The sequence below is a fragment of the Rhipicephalus sanguineus genome, chromosome 3, assembly GCF_013339695.2.
Source record: "Rhipicephalus sanguineus isolate Rsan-2018 chromosome 3, BIME_Rsan_1.4, whole genome shotgun sequence".
Taxonomy (NCBI): Eukaryota; Metazoa; Arthropoda; class Arachnida; order Ixodida; family Ixodidae; genus Rhipicephalus; species Rhipicephalus sanguineus.
Genome location: NC_051178.1, coordinates 181052468 through 181071098, shown reverse-complemented (window position 1 = coordinate 181071098; position 18631 = coordinate 181052468). Strand labels below are relative to the sequence as shown.

At 42.4% G+C, this 18631-nt stretch overlaps 2 protein-coding genes across 2 annotated transcripts in view; one reads left to right on the top strand and one right to left on the bottom strand.

The window, feature by feature from the left end:
• The window catches only part of LOC119387778 (discs large homolog 1-like protein), a 131486-nt gene extending 117023 nt beyond the window's left edge, over positions 1 to 14463 (top strand). Inside the window, 10 exon segments of the mRNA XM_049413684.1 lie at positions 489 to 564; positions 707 to 806; positions 944 to 964; positions 1952 to 1999; positions 4539 to 4589; positions 5061 to 5162; positions 6523 to 6695; positions 7363 to 7472; positions 9680 to 9771; positions 10656 to 14463. Of these exon segments, the coding sequence (XP_049269641.1) occupies positions 489 to 564; positions 707 to 806; positions 944 to 964; positions 1952 to 1999; positions 4539 to 4589; positions 5061 to 5162; positions 6523 to 6695; positions 7363 to 7472; positions 9680 to 9771; positions 10656 to 10762 (880 nt within the window). The 3' untranslated portion in view covers positions 10763 to 14463.
• Positions 14219 to 18631, bottom strand: part of LOC119387781 (folate receptor gamma) — a 26110-nt gene continuing 21697 nt past the window's right edge. Inside the window, exon 6 of the mRNA XM_037655293.2 lies at positions 14219 to 18014. Coding sequence (XP_037511221.1) covers positions 17781 to 18014 — 234 coding nt within the window. The 3' untranslated portion in view covers positions 14219 to 17780. The remainder of the gene's footprint in view (positions 18015 to 18631) is intronic.

Below are 18631 nucleotides of genomic sequence, written 5' to 3'. Positions count from 1 at the left end.
GACGAGGGCGAAAACTTCCAAAATCTGTTTTCCGGCCACTTTTTGAGGAGGAATGCTCTGTAGTGTTTAAGTACAATAATGAGCACGAACTTCTGACACCTGAAGGGTTTCACACATAGAACAGTGGTGATGCCTGCATAAGCTACCCTTCTACGTCACTCCCTCCGAAGGAGGTATTATTCCTGTTGGAGAGATGTTGCCGCTTTATGCTTCTATGCCCTTTTTGTCTTTTATGTTTTGTTGCGATAACAGTTAAATGGACGCTCCAGGCACACTTTTGCCGTTGGAACCTGTCGGCGTCGCCGTGAAGTTTTCGTATAAAGTACAAGTTGCAATAACATCGCTTCGCGCATCGTATGTTCTATGTGCGAGTGAAATCGTGCCAGGCCAACCGACGATCACAGCTCAAGCCACAATTGTCTATAGCGTATTCTATAGTTTGTACTTTTCATGTTGGACGTTTTAAATATCTTTTTTTTTTCTATTTTCAGAGTGGAGAGGAGAGAACGTGCAAGGCTTAAATCAGTCAAGTTTCAAGGAAAGAGCAGCTATAGCGATGGCAAGGCAAGTAATCGAATGTCGTGCTCAAATGGGGGCCTCAAGGACAGCTTGAGGGGCATGTTTTGAATCTTATACCAACTGGAACCGTCATGTTTTTCCTGCAAGAATGAAACAGAGAAAGTTATGCATGTCTCATATCTTGCAGGGCACGCTAGAAAGGAAAAAGAAGAATTTCTCATTTTCAAGAAAGTTCCCCTTCATGAAAAGCAAAGACAACAGCACGGAAGATGGAAGTGATGTTGAAAGTGAGTGCCTTCTTGCTTCATTTTTTGTACATTAGGTCATACCTTAAGCAGACACGCTGAACCTTACTATTTGCTTATAGAATGGCAGTTGGTGCGTATTTTACATGTTAAATTTTTTGTTTCACCTTTCTTTCTAGGGGACGGGTCTCCAACCAAAGGTAAGGGCACTAGGCACATGTCACCTGCTTCTTCACACTTCTAGCTCGCTAATGTTTTGTTGTTGTGTGAACATTCTGCTTGTACATACAGCTGTATGTGTAACTGTATGTGTTACACCTTTGTAGCATTCTTTGGATGGCTGCAGTGGACTTCACTGAAGCAACATAGCCTGCTTACGTCATTAATGCAGTATGCTGTACTGTAGCATAACATGATTGGCTGTACATGGCTATTTCGATATCATAGAAGTGATTTTCTTCCTTTTATAGTATTTCAGGTCCCTCACTACGCAAACAATTTGAAGCTCAGCTAAGCAAAAGCAAAACTTTCAACACTTTTTCTTATTTTCTAATCAAGTGATTAATTTCTCTTTTCTACTTGTTTGAACATACAGTTAGACCTCAACATAACGAAGATGGTAAAATCAGCACCTCACATCACTTTGTCGAAACTTCATTACATTGAAATTTGACCTTTTATGCAAAGTATAGTCGCCGAAGGAATCATTCTTACACTGAAAGTGCCGTTAGAATGTTTGACAAATACGGTAGCACATAAAATCAACTTAATTTCAATGACAAAATATCAGTTCTGTTTAACCGAAGATCCGTTGACCATGATGTGATGCTGCGCCGGTGAAGTCCTCTTCACAGTGGCCATATGTCATGCATTAAAGGTGACATACAGTGAAGAAGAATTTCCGCAGATGAAAAGCGCTTTCATTTGTGCTAGATGAGCCTGTTCAGTTTACTTTCGCTGGAAATTTATTCTTATCTTTACTAAGTCCCGCCTGCCAGAGAATAGCTTCTTTCAAGTCAGGGATCACTGAGAGCATGACCTCTGTTGCTTGCACACTATTTGCTTATGTTGGAATGGTATTGGCAATGATTCTATCGTACTTACTAACCACTATATATTAGTACTTGGCTACTTATGGGATGTTGTGTGTGCCTGTTGTGCTCACACTACTACGTTTCAACTCACAGACACAGCAAACACATCCTACGCAAGTGATAGCGAGGCGAGCAGCACAAGTAAGTACTGTACATTTCTGCATGCATAGTGTTGTGTTTTTCATTACTTGGGCCCATAGTGATTGCAGTTGTTGTTTTCCCGCATGAAATGTTGCTGCATGCTTTGGTTGATGGCTTGTGACCCCCTAGTTTGGACGCATCACATTTTTCTGCAGCCTGGCTTTTCTGCTGTGGCCCATAAACACACAATACATAGAGAGGACTCTCGTGATGCAAATACAAACAATGCAATAGATCACTTTTGTTTGTGTGTGTTGGGAAGGAGATAAGTATAGCAATGCTTTGTGTCTGTTAGGTAATAAGAAATCTTGCAACAAAACTGTTGAACAGAACAAGAAATGCTCTGAATATCTCATAGTAATGCTACTCACTTTCTGAAAGTGGTGAGGGACTCGGGCTTTTCCGTTCTGCTGATGTGCCATATTCAATGTCCCTGTGCTTCGAGTTGTCAGTCACTCCAGGCTTCCGTTTCTATCTCTCAGCCTCCTGATTAGCTTGAAAGGTAGAATGGTCATCTTTGATTGAGATACACATCTTTGAAAGATGTGTATCTCAATCCCAGAATGGCGACCTTCCTTTTTTAATGGCGAAGCTTTCTTTCTAAAAACCTGCATGGGTTTTTCCTGAGCCTAATTCACACATGTGACTAGCACTGGCCATGCAACCAAATTAGTCACTAAGCAACTGGTCACAAAAGGTCACTATTAGCCACTTTGGTCGCAAAGCGACTGCATTGGCTCAGTCGCTTGCTGCTCAATTTTTCAGTCACGTGACTGCAGTTGCGAACCTATGAACCAATTGGATGCACAGGAACAGAACGTCGGCTTATTTTGCGGGCAATAGCAATGCGAGCAGACGTGAACTCTGTGTGGCGACGGGTGTAGGTCACACGCAGGTGTGAACATCAGTCGCCTTGAGCCGCTTTTTGGTTGCCATTCGCAAATGGTCGCGCGACCGTTGCTAGTTACAGGTGTGCTTGAACCTTTAGAGCTTTTTGTGGCACTCTTGGGTGGATGATGTTTTTGTCTTTCTTCTGTAACTTCCTCCATCTTGCAAATTTCTGCCCAACTGATTCGCCACATTCAGATGCTCAGTGCTAGCTCAAATAATTGGTTTGCATAAGGCATTCACCAGTTTCATGATGAACATTTGAACAGCACTGAAATGTGATTCATCCAGAGGAACAAAGTCTCAACATTTAGGAAATCTATTAGTAAATGTTTATTCAGTAATGAAAATGAGCCCAGCACTTCACTAACATGTGCTTATCATCAACACATGCTTATTAAATTGATGTCATATCTTTTTTGCCCAACTCGTAATGTAAATCTTATTCATTGCTTTTATTGTTTCAGCCTCGGTAAGCATTGCACTGAGCACATAGCCTGATCTCTGTGCGCATATCCTTAAAGGGACACTAAAGGCAAATAACAATTTATGTCAGAGTGAAAGTCCAATGTATGACAACTTCTAAAACGGCAATATTATCAGCAGCAGTGCCCTACTTACCGAGAAATTAAGCTAAATGTATCACATGATGAGCGCCACGAGTGGGACATTTTCGAAGTGATCCCGATGACGTATGGAAGTCGGCCTACAATAAATCACTAGAAATCAAACTAGCAGCAGTAAAAAAAGAACCTTCCGAGCATCAAAAGACGTAATAAAATGCTGTTTGTTCGTTTCCGCTTGATTCATGAAAAAAAAGAAAACATCCGTGGCGTTGCCATGGGGAACGGCGCGCGTGGTTCAAAGGTTTCGTTTTCGCCGAACTGCGCCTCGCCCGTCTCAGTGGTAGTTTCGGGATCGCGTACTGCCCGCGTGTGTTTTGCGCGCTCGTGAAAGTCGCTCTGACAGAAAGTTCGACAAAATGCCGCATGAGCTTCGTCGCCCGACATTGCACTGCTGGTTTCCTCGCTGCTTTCGGGCTCGGGCTCGGGCTCGAGAGAGTCGCTGCCGAGGCTGCTATCGTAGTACGCAACGACGCCAGCACTACGAGCCCTCAGCAGCATACCGCGTTCATCGGGGCTCAAGTCGCTGAATTGGAGCCCAGCGTCGCGAGCCAATGTCTCATTGTCAAGTTCTCCGTCCACATCCATTGCGGCGATTGCGGCAAGCTTCGATGGCTTCGATGGCCGTTGTTGCTACTGTGGGTCCCGCTACTTCCGCTCTGCTGCTAGTGTCGGCGGCCGCGTAGTAAAAGCGGGCAACGTTGGGCACGGCAGCAGTGACGTATGAAAGTCGTATTTTCAGGCGGGAGATTTGAAGCGCGCTAACGCGATGCGGACCACTAAAAACGTGATTTTATTTCAAAATAAGCACTTCCTTGGCACAAAAGCAGCACTACGAGGTTTCTGGACCGCTATTTCAACAATCAACGTCGACTTAATATTTGCCTTTAGTGTCCCTTTAAATAGGCTTGTTATCGCTTGGTTTGTACAACAAACACATTAAATGCACTTGTGCAGTTTGACCCTCTCTTCAAGTAAACCTGCTATTACAAAACATGCTTTTTTTTTTCCCATTCGCCCATCTACAGGAGGAATCGATGAGCCTGTTCTTTCTTACGAGGCAGTGGTACAACAAGAAAGTGAGTACGAGAATGCCTTTCGTTCTACCTACTTTCCTTGCTTGGCAAAACATCTCTTCTGCGGTGTTGCTTTTATTTCTATGGCTTTTAGCAGGTAAGGCACGATAACAAAGCAGCCTAGCTTGTACTTATTCATATTAGGCTGCAGGGCGGTGCCCTATAGTTAAGCTTTTCCAGGTAGCACTGTTTGATTTTTCAAGCTGTTTTCATTCATTTTACAGGACATTGTGCTTAGTAGTCATACATAACTTATTTTTGCACAATGAACTTTCAACATACGCCATGTCCTTTAGAATCCTTTGAGATTGTTTTTTAAGAAACATTTGTATTTTTTGTTTGATTTATGCAGCTTATCTGTGGTACCCTTCATGCCTTCGTGCCCAATTTTGTTTCTTTCCTTCTTAGCCTTTTTTTTTTCTCCTTCTTCCTTTTGTGATCACTAAAACAATCCATAATTTCTTGCTTTTCCAGTTACTTACACGCGACCCATAATTATCCTGGGACCTCTAAAAGACAGGATCAACGATGACTTGATATCAGAGTACCCCGAAAAATTCGGCTCTTGCGTTCCACGTAAGTATATGTCTCCTCAAGTTCGGGGTAGTACAAGTCTTTTTTTTATTCTCACCACATGTAAAAAGCCATCCAAAGGCTCATTAGAGTTTCTGAAAAAAGTACAAGACTCTGCATTTGCCGTCAAATGTCTACATTGTCATTTTATCATTCTCAATTTACACAATACATACAAAACTTGTGGTGCATCACTCTGTTGTACTGTTGGAAAAACTGAACTGAAATCACTTGGTAGGGATGGTTTTCAATGTTAAGCAGTAGGTTGCTGGTAGATCAGCTGAGATATATGCTTTTGGGAACACTTCACTAAATTGTAATTTTTATTGGGTAATGCTGTGAGGCTTGTGGGTGCTGTGAGCGTGCATTGCTCCATGAATGGCCCATGTGGCAATCTGCATTAAAGGGACACCAAAGTGAAACAACAAATAAGTTTAAACTGATAAATTATACTCTGAAAACTCTAGTGTCATTAATTTCACCACCATAGGTTTATTAATAGGTGAAAAAATCAACATCAAAAGTTTCACTTTCAAATTCCCTGCCGAAATATCCAATAGTGATGTCATCGATTTTAAAGTGTTTTTTTATATTTTTGACCACATTTGCTCTACGAAATTTGCTGAAACTTGGTATGTTAAGTCTCTGGCTCCCTCAGAAGACAATGTACTTCATTTTTACCAATTAGGAACTACATAGGCCCTAGTAGACGCCATAAAAATCTGATGTCGCAGCGACTGGCGCGGGAACTTCAAAGGGGGTCGCTTTGAAAAGAAAATGCTTCCCGCATTTTCTTTTCGAGCATTTCCTCCCTTATGAAGCGTCTTGTCACAGCAAGCGTGGTGTTTTTGGTGTCGTGAAAAAGTAATTTACTAATACACGAAAAATCGTTTTTCCCTTTAGTGTCCTTTTAAAGCTTATGTGGGGACACACATGTACTATATGAACATCAACTACCAAGTCGGCACTTTTTGATTATGCAGTCAATTGGGATTTACTGAGGCCAGTTTGATGAGTGATCCATATTAACTGGTGGGAAGAGCAAAAGAAAGTTTAATTTTACAAGCCCACTCCTTGCTTCATAGCATATAACCTTATCTGAACTCATTTTTATCAGCACCTGACTGATGCCAATTTCACGAAATCAGTAGCCATCTGGTAAACGAGTTGGTTGTCAACAACCCGGAATGTGTGTTCTTACTTACAGTGTCCAATTACTTTAGGTTGTTACGTTTTCAAGTTTCATTCATTCTGCTACACTCTTACAAACATCACGATCTCTAGGGTGCAGTCTACATAGCCTATTCTCTAGCTGTGTTGTTAGCAGGCGTACAGATGTGTTTTGGATGCACCATGTTTGCAGACACGACCCGACCAAAGCGAGACTACGAAGTGGATGGACGTGATTACCACTTTGTGGCCTCAAGGGAACAGATGGAACGTGATATCCAGAACCACCTCTTTATCGAGGCTGGCCAATACAATGACAACCTCTACGGCACCAGCGTTGCCTCTGTTCGGGAAGTGGCCGAGAAGGTGCGCATGCTCTGCATCCATCTACTCCCAAGACCAAGCTTTGCTTAACCTATCATTTTGTGCCTATATTGCTAAAGGCAAACTGTTTATTGGGCAGCATTTCCTTCTTCATTTCACAGATCCTTTTTGGTTTGCATGTCTCTTTATTATGTGCTTGGACAGAAATATGCCTGCAATTTACTTGCAGCTTACTTTTGCTTTGCGGGAAATCCTTGTCTTGAGAACAAGCTTTATACTTTGAATATTGTGGATGAATATAAAAGCTAAACCATGCATATGTGTTTCTTTTAATTAACACACATTAAGAGTAGAAGTATGATGTAACAAAAATAACTAGAAGATTATGTACACTTCCTCTAGCTTGAGAGTTGGTGGCGTAAGATTACGTGAAAAATTACCCGAAAACATCTTGATATTACCTCATTATTCTGTACCATTGTTTGTTTATTCCGAGGTTCATTTTGTTTGTGCTTAAGTGCACATTTTGCAGCCGTAATCAAAGCATTCATGCTTTGTTTGCATTATTTGCCTTCTACCCTCACTTGCACGTCCTATTCACAAATCTGACCACTTGAGAAGGATCTTGTGCTTGATTTTGTGTTTATACCACAAGTTATGCTGCCTGTCCACAATTCCGGCTTCACTTGTTGTTTCTTTGTTCCCATAGGGAAAACATTGCATTCTAGACGTAAGTGGCAATGCAATCAAAAGGCTTCAAGTGGCTGGCCTTGAACCCATCGCCATCTTCATCAAGCCAAAGTCAGTCGAGTCAATAATGTAAGTTTGCCCTTTTAAATACAAAGAAGAAAGGTACAGTGTCTGGCCAATTTTTCAAGCCTTCCTCACTATTCAAACATTCCCATTGCTCAACAACCTACTCTATGGCTGAATTGTGTGTCATGGCGCTGAAAACTCTCAGCCATCATGCGGTCTCCCACTCAATTTTCAGCCATAAAAATGTGCGATGTGCCTTAACAAGGGTTCTGTGAACACATTGCCCATGACATCACTTTTTTGTTTATGAGATTGTTTCTCAGTGTTCCAAGTGATGTTTAACAATACTTTCAGTTATTCTTGGTTAGGTGTAGCAATTTGGTCATTGTGGCTATGATGAAATGTGCCACGGTCCAGCATTTTCACAAGTGGGAAGCCCTCGTGGGAAGCCCTCATGGGAAGCTTTCATGGGAAGCTTTCCACTGATATGTTCATACTTCCAAGAGTTTCTACCATCAGAAAGTATGTGCACAAGCCAGACGGATGGCTATTAAACTATCATTTGGGTCCACGGGCAACTAGCCAATAACCACTATGAGAATCTGTAAAGTTTCTATATGTGCTTGCTTGCTGCAAGGGTATAAATTTCACGTGTGTGAAAAAAAATCTACAAGCTGAATTCACTTGACATGGCCTAACTTGTCATCATAACGCAGTCATGTGTGACATCTTTAATTTACAGCATTGTGATTATATCATACATATGCTACCTTGGGCTGTACAGTGTGCATGAAAAAACTAGAACATGCCCCGAGATTGTCGTCTATTAAGAAAATTCAAGAAGTTATTAATTCTCTGAAGTAACAACTCTGCAAAAGTTGATGAACCGGATATTTATAGGTGGAATGTGGGATAGCTCTTTTCTTAAAGCTTGTTGTCTGGACAAACCAATTATTCGTGCACTTTTGCAGTTCCATTCATGCCTGAAGAATCATTCAGCAACTGTATTTAATGTTGCTATGCTCTTACCATACCAACGTCAAATCGACTTCGCCACAATTGCAACTGTTGCTCTTACATACGACTGTTGTATTCCAGAAAAAACAAAAAGTACATTAGTAATGACTATATAGTTTATTTCATAGCACACTTTCCTATTAGCTGGGGCCACTTGAATTTGGCTTCATATGGTGCTTAAATCCACATTAGAGGTATATACCTTCAATAAACTGCTGAGCAGTGATAACAAAATGTCAAGCCTCAAACAAGGCACTGAGCATAATTTAACTGAAGTAGATTTGAAGCTTTGGCTTTTGAATCATTGAATCATTGGACATGTACTTGGTTGGGGTGTATTGTTTTTTGTAAATATAAGATCAGTTTACCACATTATGTTAGTTGTAGTGATTGCAAGAAAAAAATGCATTCTTTATAATTGCATCACGAACATTTTGAGCAAAATTGGCACATATTATTTTCGCACATCAAACATAGGAGTTTTCTATTAGTTTGGGCACATGCATATCTGTACACTCGTAAGCTTCGCTTAGAAGTCAGAAGAGAGATCGTTTTATAATTGTTAGTTGCATATACAAAGACTAGCATGCTGTAATAATGCATCGCTAGCTTCATATGCTCATTTAATTAACAAGTCATTAAGCTTCCATGTGAACTTTAAAAGGACACTAAAGTGTAACATTGAATCAGTTTAGAGAGATAAATTATTCTTTCAGAACTCTATTGTCATTAATTTCACCATTATAGGATATTTATTAGGAGAAAAAATGATGATCAAAGCCTCATTTTCAAATTTCGTGCCGAAACTTCAGCAGATGAATGTCAGTGTGCTGTCACGAATTTCAGTCTTTTTGCGTGGGCCCCCCAGAACAAAACATAAACAATATTTACCAATAAACGATTATATAGGCCTTAGCAGAAGCCATCAAAATCCATGATGTCACGGGGAGCTGTTGTGGCAACTTCAAGGTGCCGCCGCCACCCACATTTTCATTTTGCTTATTTTTTCACTTACCAAGTGTCTCCTTGTGATAAGAGTGGTGCTTACGTAAATATTGTGAAATATAATATAATAGAATATGCTAATACGAGAAAACTGGTTTTTCTCGTTAGCTTCTTCAGCATCTTCATCTAAGCTAATGCATTGTAGTCAGGCACCCAAAAAAAAAAAAATAATGTTTCTTTTGAAGGTAATTTAACAGCATTAGGAACAAGGGTAAAGCATTGTTTGACTTTGTCATATCTTTTTCCAGGGAAATGAACAAAAGGATAACAGAGGAACAGGCACGAAAAACTTTTGAGCGAGCAGCAAAGCTTGAGCAGGAATTTGCTGAATACTTCACAGGTATGCTTGCTGTTGCACTATTTTGCCTAAATGAGCCACATTTTGATGGAGGCAAAATGCAAAAAACCGTTTACTTAGATTTACATGTAGGTTAAAGGACCCCAGATGGTCAAAATTAAGGTGAAATCTCCCACTACAGCATGTCTCCTAATTGTACCTTGGCATTGGCACATAAAACACCATAATTTAATTTTTTTGCATAAATGTTTGTTTTATAGGCATGTTGTTTATCAGCACCCTCAGGACCTAAATGTTTTATAGAGGCACTGCCAGAAATCTGAGATCCAGTAGCAAGAGAAAATTTCCATTTGTATTATATGTTAAATATTTATGCAAATGAACAATGTATTCCATGTAACTGATTGGCTGTGCTGCACAGCCATGTATGTATGCACTTACGTAAATCTACCATATTTACAATATAGTTATACAAAACATGTAGTGCAGTTTGATGTAGTGGTAAAAGACCTGATCACCTCTTCATACTGGTCTCATATACCTATCATCCATGTTCCTGTCAATTTTTGTCTTGTTTGGACCTGATTTTTTCATTACTCGTTTTGGTAACACAGCTGTACTGCAAGTGGCAACCTCAAAGAGCTGTATTTTCACTTCATTTCTGTATTATTTTGCTACTGTTGGACTTCTGAGTGGCAAATGTGAGCAGTTCTAAGGCAGGTATGTAAGATGTTTCATCACAGATTACAAGCTGAAGATTATAAGCTGCTGAAGAGCATCGCTAGATTAAGTGTAGCTCCACTTTGTCACAGTATACTTTCAGATGCATACTTCATCACCTGTCTTTTCCTTCGTTACTTGCGTAATTTACACACACAGAGATACGCATATAAGTGACAGCCCATGTTTTGCACTGCCTCTTTCAGCTATAATTCAAGGGGACACGCCGGAGGAGATATACAAGAAGGTCAAGCACGTGATCGACCTTAACGGAGGATCGTCAGCCTGGGTAGCGGCGAAAGAAAAGCTGTGAGAATGCAGCAGCCTTTTTCGGACGATGCCCTAAGCACGGGCGAAGGGGAACTTCTTTTATTTTCCCGTTAATTTCTCTTGTTCGTGGAAAAAGTGGCTTTCATGAGGGAAGAAACAAAAAAATTCGACCCGTGGATCCTCCATCGGAGAATGTGGAGAAGAGAGAGGTTTTATGCACATGAGCCAGATGCAGGAGGCATTTTTCTTTTTCCAATCGACCGAGAGCGTTCACCATGAATGACAGTGGTGTGTGAATGTGCGCGCGTGTGCAGCAAGAACACTGACGCTGGGTGGGGGTGGTGTTGCGCGACACACCGAGTGAGCCGTCACCCACTGCAAAGTCACCATGGCACAGAGAGAAGAGCCGTGACTGCAGCTCTGAGTCTCTCTTCGTTTCTTTTTTACTTTTTGGTGCATCCTTTTGTATTATAATGTCACTCTCTTGTCTGCCAGGCACTCTCTTCCCTCTTGTCCTGTATAACCCGTAATGTGTAATCCTTTGCCTGCCTTCGTTTCCATGCCCACTTCTTGCAGGACAGTGAAAGGGCCTGAACAGCTGTGAATGGGCCAGTCCGTACTATTGCTAGGTTCTTCCCCATATAGCCAACAGTGCAAAAAGGCAATGCAATGCAGCAGAACTGTCGTGTTTCGAGGTAGAGGCTAGGGTCATATTTCTACAGCTTCAGTTACAATGCAAGACACTGTCTGAATCTTTACAAAGCAGGATCCTAGCAGCTCCTTGTGTTGGGCATGGTGTGGGAGGAATCTAGCATGTAAATTACAGAAAGGACCCATGACGTAAACATACAGTTTTGCCTCTGTTCAGGCAAAACTATAAAACAAACATAGAGGTTGTCATAAAACAGTACGAGCTTACAAAACCCCAGGTCCTCTCAGCATACAAGAGATTACTGTCATGCCTTTCCTAGTGGCTGGTGGCGACATTCTGGAAGGTGTTGATGATCTTTGCATTCTATTTTTATTGAGTGCTTTTGGCAGCTGGAATGTCAGGCACACACTTTCTTGTCCTAGAGGAAAGCCATGACAGAGGTGTAGTATTGCTGAAACTTTCCTTTGCATATTCGGCAGAGGGCCTCAAGCGAATTAGGCTAAACACCTATACATACAGATGTCTGTAGCAGAAGAGGGCAGGCAGTACCCTTCAAGAGTTCTTTTTGTTGTTGTTGTTTCTACATAGATTTCTTTTTAATTCATTCTTTCTGGTGCCGCTGCTGAAAACAAGCATCCTTTGCACAGTTGTTTCACTTTCATGTTTGACATTTTCCAACTCTACTGTTACTCTGCTACCACATTTGTAGTTCGTCAGTGCACGGTCTGGAAGGAGGCGTGTTGCGTTGACGGCGCAGAGATGTCATGCGAGGCATTGCTTCAAGCACTGCATGGGTTGCAACACAATGTACATAGACTTTACGAATGGATGCGTGAAGTATACAAACACCTGCCCCACACCCTTGAACGCAAGAAGAAGGCGTTTGCAAACATGACTCACCAAGGGGAGGGTTATTGCATCGTTGTGCCATTCGATTGCTACATTCGGCTTGTTTTAGCTTTCTAAATTGTTCGTTTCTCGTATGCCTCTTATACAGCGCTTTGCTTTCGAAGGGACCATTCAAAGAGTATGGTAGTAGACCTCCGTACATTTTGGCAAGCACAGAAAATAATAAAGTGTTCATTGTTCACCCTTGTAGGGAAAGCTTTCTTAATGCTGAGGCTGTCAAATCGGGCTCTTTTCAGCACCTCAAGTTTGGAGAACTAGTTTGTATAGAAAGTACAAATGTTGCATATCAGAGGTTGTCAGGGAAAACAGGTTGAATATTTCAAGTTGCTCCAATTTGCCTACCATGGTCAAAGGCTATGATTTGTGAATGAGCCTAAGCGTGGAAGCTTGGTGGGTTGCTTTGTACTGCACACGGCACATTTTTGTTAGGCCAGACTAACGTTGACCATTGTGTTGTGAAATCGCTCTTGAGCTCAGCAGTTTTGCAAAAGCGAGCTTGTACTTCCAAACACATTGTCACCTGCTTTTGTGTAGATCCCCCAAGATTTGTCTAGATCAATGTATTCAAGTTTTGAAAGTGTGCGAACAACTCTTTATTTTTGTTTAACACGCACTGAGGCCACATTTGGCTTGCCTACTTTTTGAATGGTCCTTGAGGAAATGTAAGGGCAAAAAAAAAGGCTGCCAGAACATGTTAGGTACTTCAAGGCACTTTGTTCGGCTGGGTGCGTCATGGTAGTTCCTTAGGCCACTGCAGCCAAAGTAATCCGTAAATGAACTTACACTGGCAGCAGCCAATACCGAACTTTGCAAACTGCAGTTTCGTTAGTGCAGCTGCCATAGGAAGTGAAGTGTAAATGTGTGTCATGACAAGACTGATTCTTTGCTGTTGCTGTTATCACCCTTGTCTGCCTTGAACGTCTAAAGTAGAAGAAGCATGCTTTGTTTCATTAAGCTGCTTGACGCGACTTGTTCAGTTTAAAGCTGTGAATGCGCAAAAGAAAGCGGTAACTGTGCGCTTAGCTCAAACCGTGGCACAGGAGCCACAGTAGTCGCCGCTCCTTGCAAACTGGAGGTCAACTGTATCATCATCTGATGACAAGAACCCATGTACAGAGAGAGAGGGGCCCGAAGTATTTTAACCCCACTGTAGCAGAAATCTCGTCCCCCCTTCCCTTTCATTCCCTTTAGTAAATTATTTGCATAACTCACGTTCCGTTGCACAAGTTCGTACATAGGTAATATCTAGGCTGTGAATTCATTGCTTTTATTCTTTACAATTTCTAGCAACTATGCTAATGCTTGATGTGCCTACACCACTTAATTACATGGCTGAAAGAAGAAAAAAAAACCTCCCAAAGTCTGCAGCATACTTGCTTCTGCAATTGTTACTTGAAAGCTCGCGTTGTTTCTTGTGGGGCAAGCATGCTAACATCCTGCGTGCTGTTGATCATGGTACGAATGCGTAGTCTGGATGCTGTAACATACAGTACAAGGAGTATCACACACTTGCGGATAGACGCACCTTCGATTCCCCTTTTTTTTTTAGTATGAGCACATGGCGATGCACATGAAACTTGTAATAATGTACACACACACACCACACACACACATCCGCACATGCTTCATGCGCGATAAGAGAAGTACTAATGTCTTGGCTTGTGTTCTTAAGGTGCTAGTTTGTTTTGTGCTATACTACATGGCATCGCCACCGAAATGTTTTTTCATTGTTGCCTCCACGTTCCCTCCCTCTCCTCTGTTGGCGAGGTGTTGACAAGTTCCCAGCTGTAGACTAAATTCCCAGCGAGGACTTTGTGATATATATAGCGTTTTGTGTTTATTCATCCACTGGCTTCCCCATTCCCATTTGTGTATTACTAACAAGCACATTTGCTTTGCTGCTAGACAAGGTTGTTTTTATCATCAATGCACTGTGAATTGTGATTGTATGTTAATTATGCAGACATCTTTTTAAGTTTTATTGAGGAGGGTTACACCTGCAGTATTACATCATTGCTCCTTTGTTTTACTTTTGGCAATATGTTGAAGTCTTGCAGAACCCCCAAAAATGGAAAAAAAAAAAAAAATGAAACTGAGATCTGACTGAGGATTATACAGACAGATATATATATTGTATGTACATGTATACAGGTATACATACAAATAAATTTATGAGGAAAAGACTTGGTGTTTGGTGCTTGTTGCAGGCGTCATGCAGAAGAAGAAAAAACGGCTCTCAAAAGAATCCTTGTCCACTACTATTCATATTTCCTATGTTCAGAATATTTAATATGTGTCTGTGACTTCTGGCAGCATATGGCACTAAGGCGTTGCTGTTCTTGTAAACCTACGGAAGCCAAAGACTCACCGTGCCGCATGCTCCCCTCCACTATACTTCAATTTCCTTTCTAGTATATATGAACAAACCATTTCTTCATTCTTAACGAAAAGTAGCCGATTGTTGTAACTTGAAATACTACAAATAGAACTGGTTAAGGCAATTTCGTCAATGAAACAGTATGTTATAATGTGCCATTTCAAGCGTAACATTCGAAGATTTTAGGCATGGTTAGCACATTTAGAATATTCAAGTGACAGCAGTAGTGACAGTGAAGATGCACATACGTCACAGCCAACCTCATCTTAAGCGCGTACAGCGCAAATAAGTTTCGACTATATTTCGCAGTACAGTGACCTGTGCTTCCACCCCGACATTGGAATACCTTGTGCTAATTATTTACTCAAAGTGTGTAAGAACAAAAGTCTTCATCAATCTATGAAACTCGTCATCAGTGTATGTGGGGTGTGTTGAGACCGTCGCAGACAGGCCCAGCGAACAACTTTGCGCCAGCTGACCTCTCAAAACGGGTGAGGTAACAACACTGGCGGGGGGGGGGGGGGGGGGGTTTAACCCCTTTTTTGGCTACTCCACAGGTGTGTCCATTGAGAAACGAAGCTAGGCAGCGATTGAGAAGGCGATGCGAACGGGGCTCAATTATGCTATCACGTTGTACTCCTGAAGGCGAAGTTCAAGCGTCCTCCAAGTTTTTAGTGCCGCGATCGCCCCCAAGCGGCTTGCTCACCCAAGCTCGTGGGTTCTTCAGTACTCTCCTTGGGGTCGGTTGGTGAATGGAAGAAAGCGGGAAGAGTACAAAAGAACAGAAGAGCTTGGCGACCTAGCAGCTCTCTAGAAGCTTTCTAATGAGTCACCTTCCCAGAAGCCCCTGCTGTGACGTCCATGAAAACTATGTAAGCGAAAGTTTAAACGATCGAGCCGTCAAGATAAAACAGCAACAGCACTCATTACGATAAGAAAGTCTTCATTAAAATTCGTCACAACTCAAAGGGCGTAAAAGTCATCAGCCACAGTGCTGAGGTACGCCTTTGTTATTGTATTATTATTCGGGGAGAATAGCGATTGCTGTCGCCGATCACGTTGCGAAACTCGACGTATCGACACTATGTGGCTAGTGTAGCGAGCAGGGTCGTGGCCAGGATATTATTTCTGGAGGGGGCAACGTGAACTTTCTGTATGTATGTGTGTGCACCAAGGGCGTAGCCAAGGGGGTGGATTGGGGGTTCAACCCCCCCCCCCCCCCCCCCGAAAATTTTCAATTTTGCATGTGTGTTAGGGGTGTGCGAATATTCGAAATTTCGAATATTTTTCGAATAGTGTTTGCTATTCGATTCGATTCGCACTGGAATTTTATTATTCGAAATTCTCAAAAACAAATACAGTCAACGTCCAATTGAAAGTGACCCCTTCAGATTTTCAATATGCTTCACCTCATTGCACTCTCGTATTGCGGCAAAGCTGCCTTTCAAGCTTCGGTCGAACTTTGCCAAGACACAGTCAACGGCCGATTGGAAATGGTCCCTAGATTTCCAATATGCTTCACTTCATCACACCCCGGTATTGCGAAAAAGCTGCCTTTCAAGCTCCGTTACGGTCGAACTTTGTCAAGACACAGGCAACGTCCAATTGGAAGTAGTCCCTAGATTTTCAATATTCTTCACCTCATCACACCCCGGTATTGCGGTAAAGCTGCCTTTCAAGCTCTGCTACGCTCGGAAATGTACTAACTCCAAGAAAACGCTGGTTCCAACATGGAGATGAAAGATGTGGCAGAGGTGGGGGCTCAAATAATGCTGTTTTGGACCTAAAATTTGGGCAGGAAGTCCGAAAAATCGGAAGCCGAAGCTTTTTAGCATCTAAAATTTCAGATGTTCTTATATATCGACGTCTACGAGGCAGATTTGGAACTCCGGACTTGAAGGGAGCACATCCTTGTCCGCCACATCGCTTCCACAGAAGGTGAAAGAGGAGGAGAGGCTGAGGAAATGGCATCTTTGCCTATCACGTGTAAAGTATTGTCGGCAACAGTTTGGTTGCACCAAATCATGTACATAAATAGAATTCGGCCTCTACATTGCCTCAATCTTGATAAGAAAACTATGAAACACCACCCCGCCAGTGATTCATCAACCTAGCGAAAAGAAACACTTTCATGTTGCTATCTCATAAGAATATGCTTAGTAATCCTCTGTAACTTTTTTTTTCTGCAATTTCGCTTCGAAGTATTGAAAAATATTCAAGAAATATTCGAGAAATATTCGAAAAATATTCGGTTCGATTCGCACTCACACTTCAATATTCGAATTCGCTTCGCACCCAAAATTTTGCTATTCGCACAGCTCTAATGTGTGTATGTACACGCACACATACAAACGCACGCACGAACATAAAGTATGGTTGAACACCACCCCCCGTCGAAAAAAAATTTCTGGCTACGCCCCTGGTGTTCACATACATACTATGGCTAAATATATCAGGGGGATTGAACTCGACACCACTTTCCCGGCTGCGCCTATGGTGGTAATTCTGCATTCGTATAATTTGAGTAAATTCGCCAATCTACGAAAGATGCATCGAAATGTAAGCCAAGCGTTTATCGACAGCTATAGGGAAAGGTGAGGGCTTCATAAAGCACGAGTGAAGGTCGCACTATAGCATTCGAAAGCTTTATTGAATATAAGTTTAGCTGCCTTCGCAGAAGTAGCAATTGAGGTATACATACGGGAAAGCAGGATGCGACACATACGAAATGCAGTAAAAGTGATGGGTAACATTGCTAGCAGAAAGGACGCGTAACCAGCACATTATTTCGGGAAGGGGTAGGGGGAGGTGCATGCACCTCAATGTGTGTTTGTCTATCTAACATACGTACAACGTGTGTAACTGCATCCCACCCCCACCGCGTGCTCCCTGGCTACGCAAAAAACGCGTTTGTACTTGCTTTTACTCTTACCTATCGATCGTTGACATCATGTGTTAGATGAAGTTTACGGGCTTTCAATCCCGCATCTATGTCGGTTTGCAGGCACTTGTGGAATGATTCATATTTAAAGTTATGACCGAGTCCCGATTGACGCTCCCGTACGTGTACCAATACGATGATATATCCGCCACATTCGCTCAAAAACAGTGAAACACATCGGTTCATGCGAGGATTGCAGCCGTCGAAGTTGCCAGCAACAAGACGAGCCGTGCGGCCATCGAGGATGCGACGTGGTCGGCAGCGTTGGGAAATTCTGCGGAGCCCTGTCCTCGCTTTCCCCGTTGGTAGTAGAACTCGCCAACGGCCCTGTTTGGGTTCTCGCCGCTGGTGTTGTTGAACCAGATGTGCATGCACGGCACGTGGTCTGGTACCACTTTCCAGGAGTGGTCCCACACCTGCAAGGGCGTGATCAAATTTAGCTTATAGTTGCAAAAAAAATGTCGTTTTCGCTCTAGCAATGGGGACTAGACAGATATATATTAGCGTACGTTTAATTGTGGCACGAGCAACCAGTGACACTCTTGCTTCTCTTCTAAGAACTTCCGAAGATCGAGCCACTTCTGGTTTTTCGATTATTCAGAAAATTTGTTTTCAGAGAAAGTTTGTACAAAATCTATACATAACTTGCAAGTGACGTCAGTTCCTGTCTTCCGTCCGCCATCACCGAGCACATACGTCTCAGTGACCGCGCTGTGTTTACGTTCGCGCACGATCCGTTCGGCGTAGTGCGCGTGTTTTGATCGTTTGCCTTGCGCTTATGACGAACGAGAATCGTTCAGGACATTATGCAGCCTGCAGTGTCGTCAGTGGTGTCGCACGTAATGGTTGAAACAACTTCGCACGAGTCACCTACAGCGGCGCTCTTCGCCGCCTGCATTTTGCGGCGCTCAAACTGCACATATTTCGTCGCTGACTGCTGCATAAAACCATCGCCCAATAACATGTTAAGGGCGAGACAGACGGTACGATTTTTCCATGCGTTGCGACGTCCGACGCGGCGGTGGGGAAACCG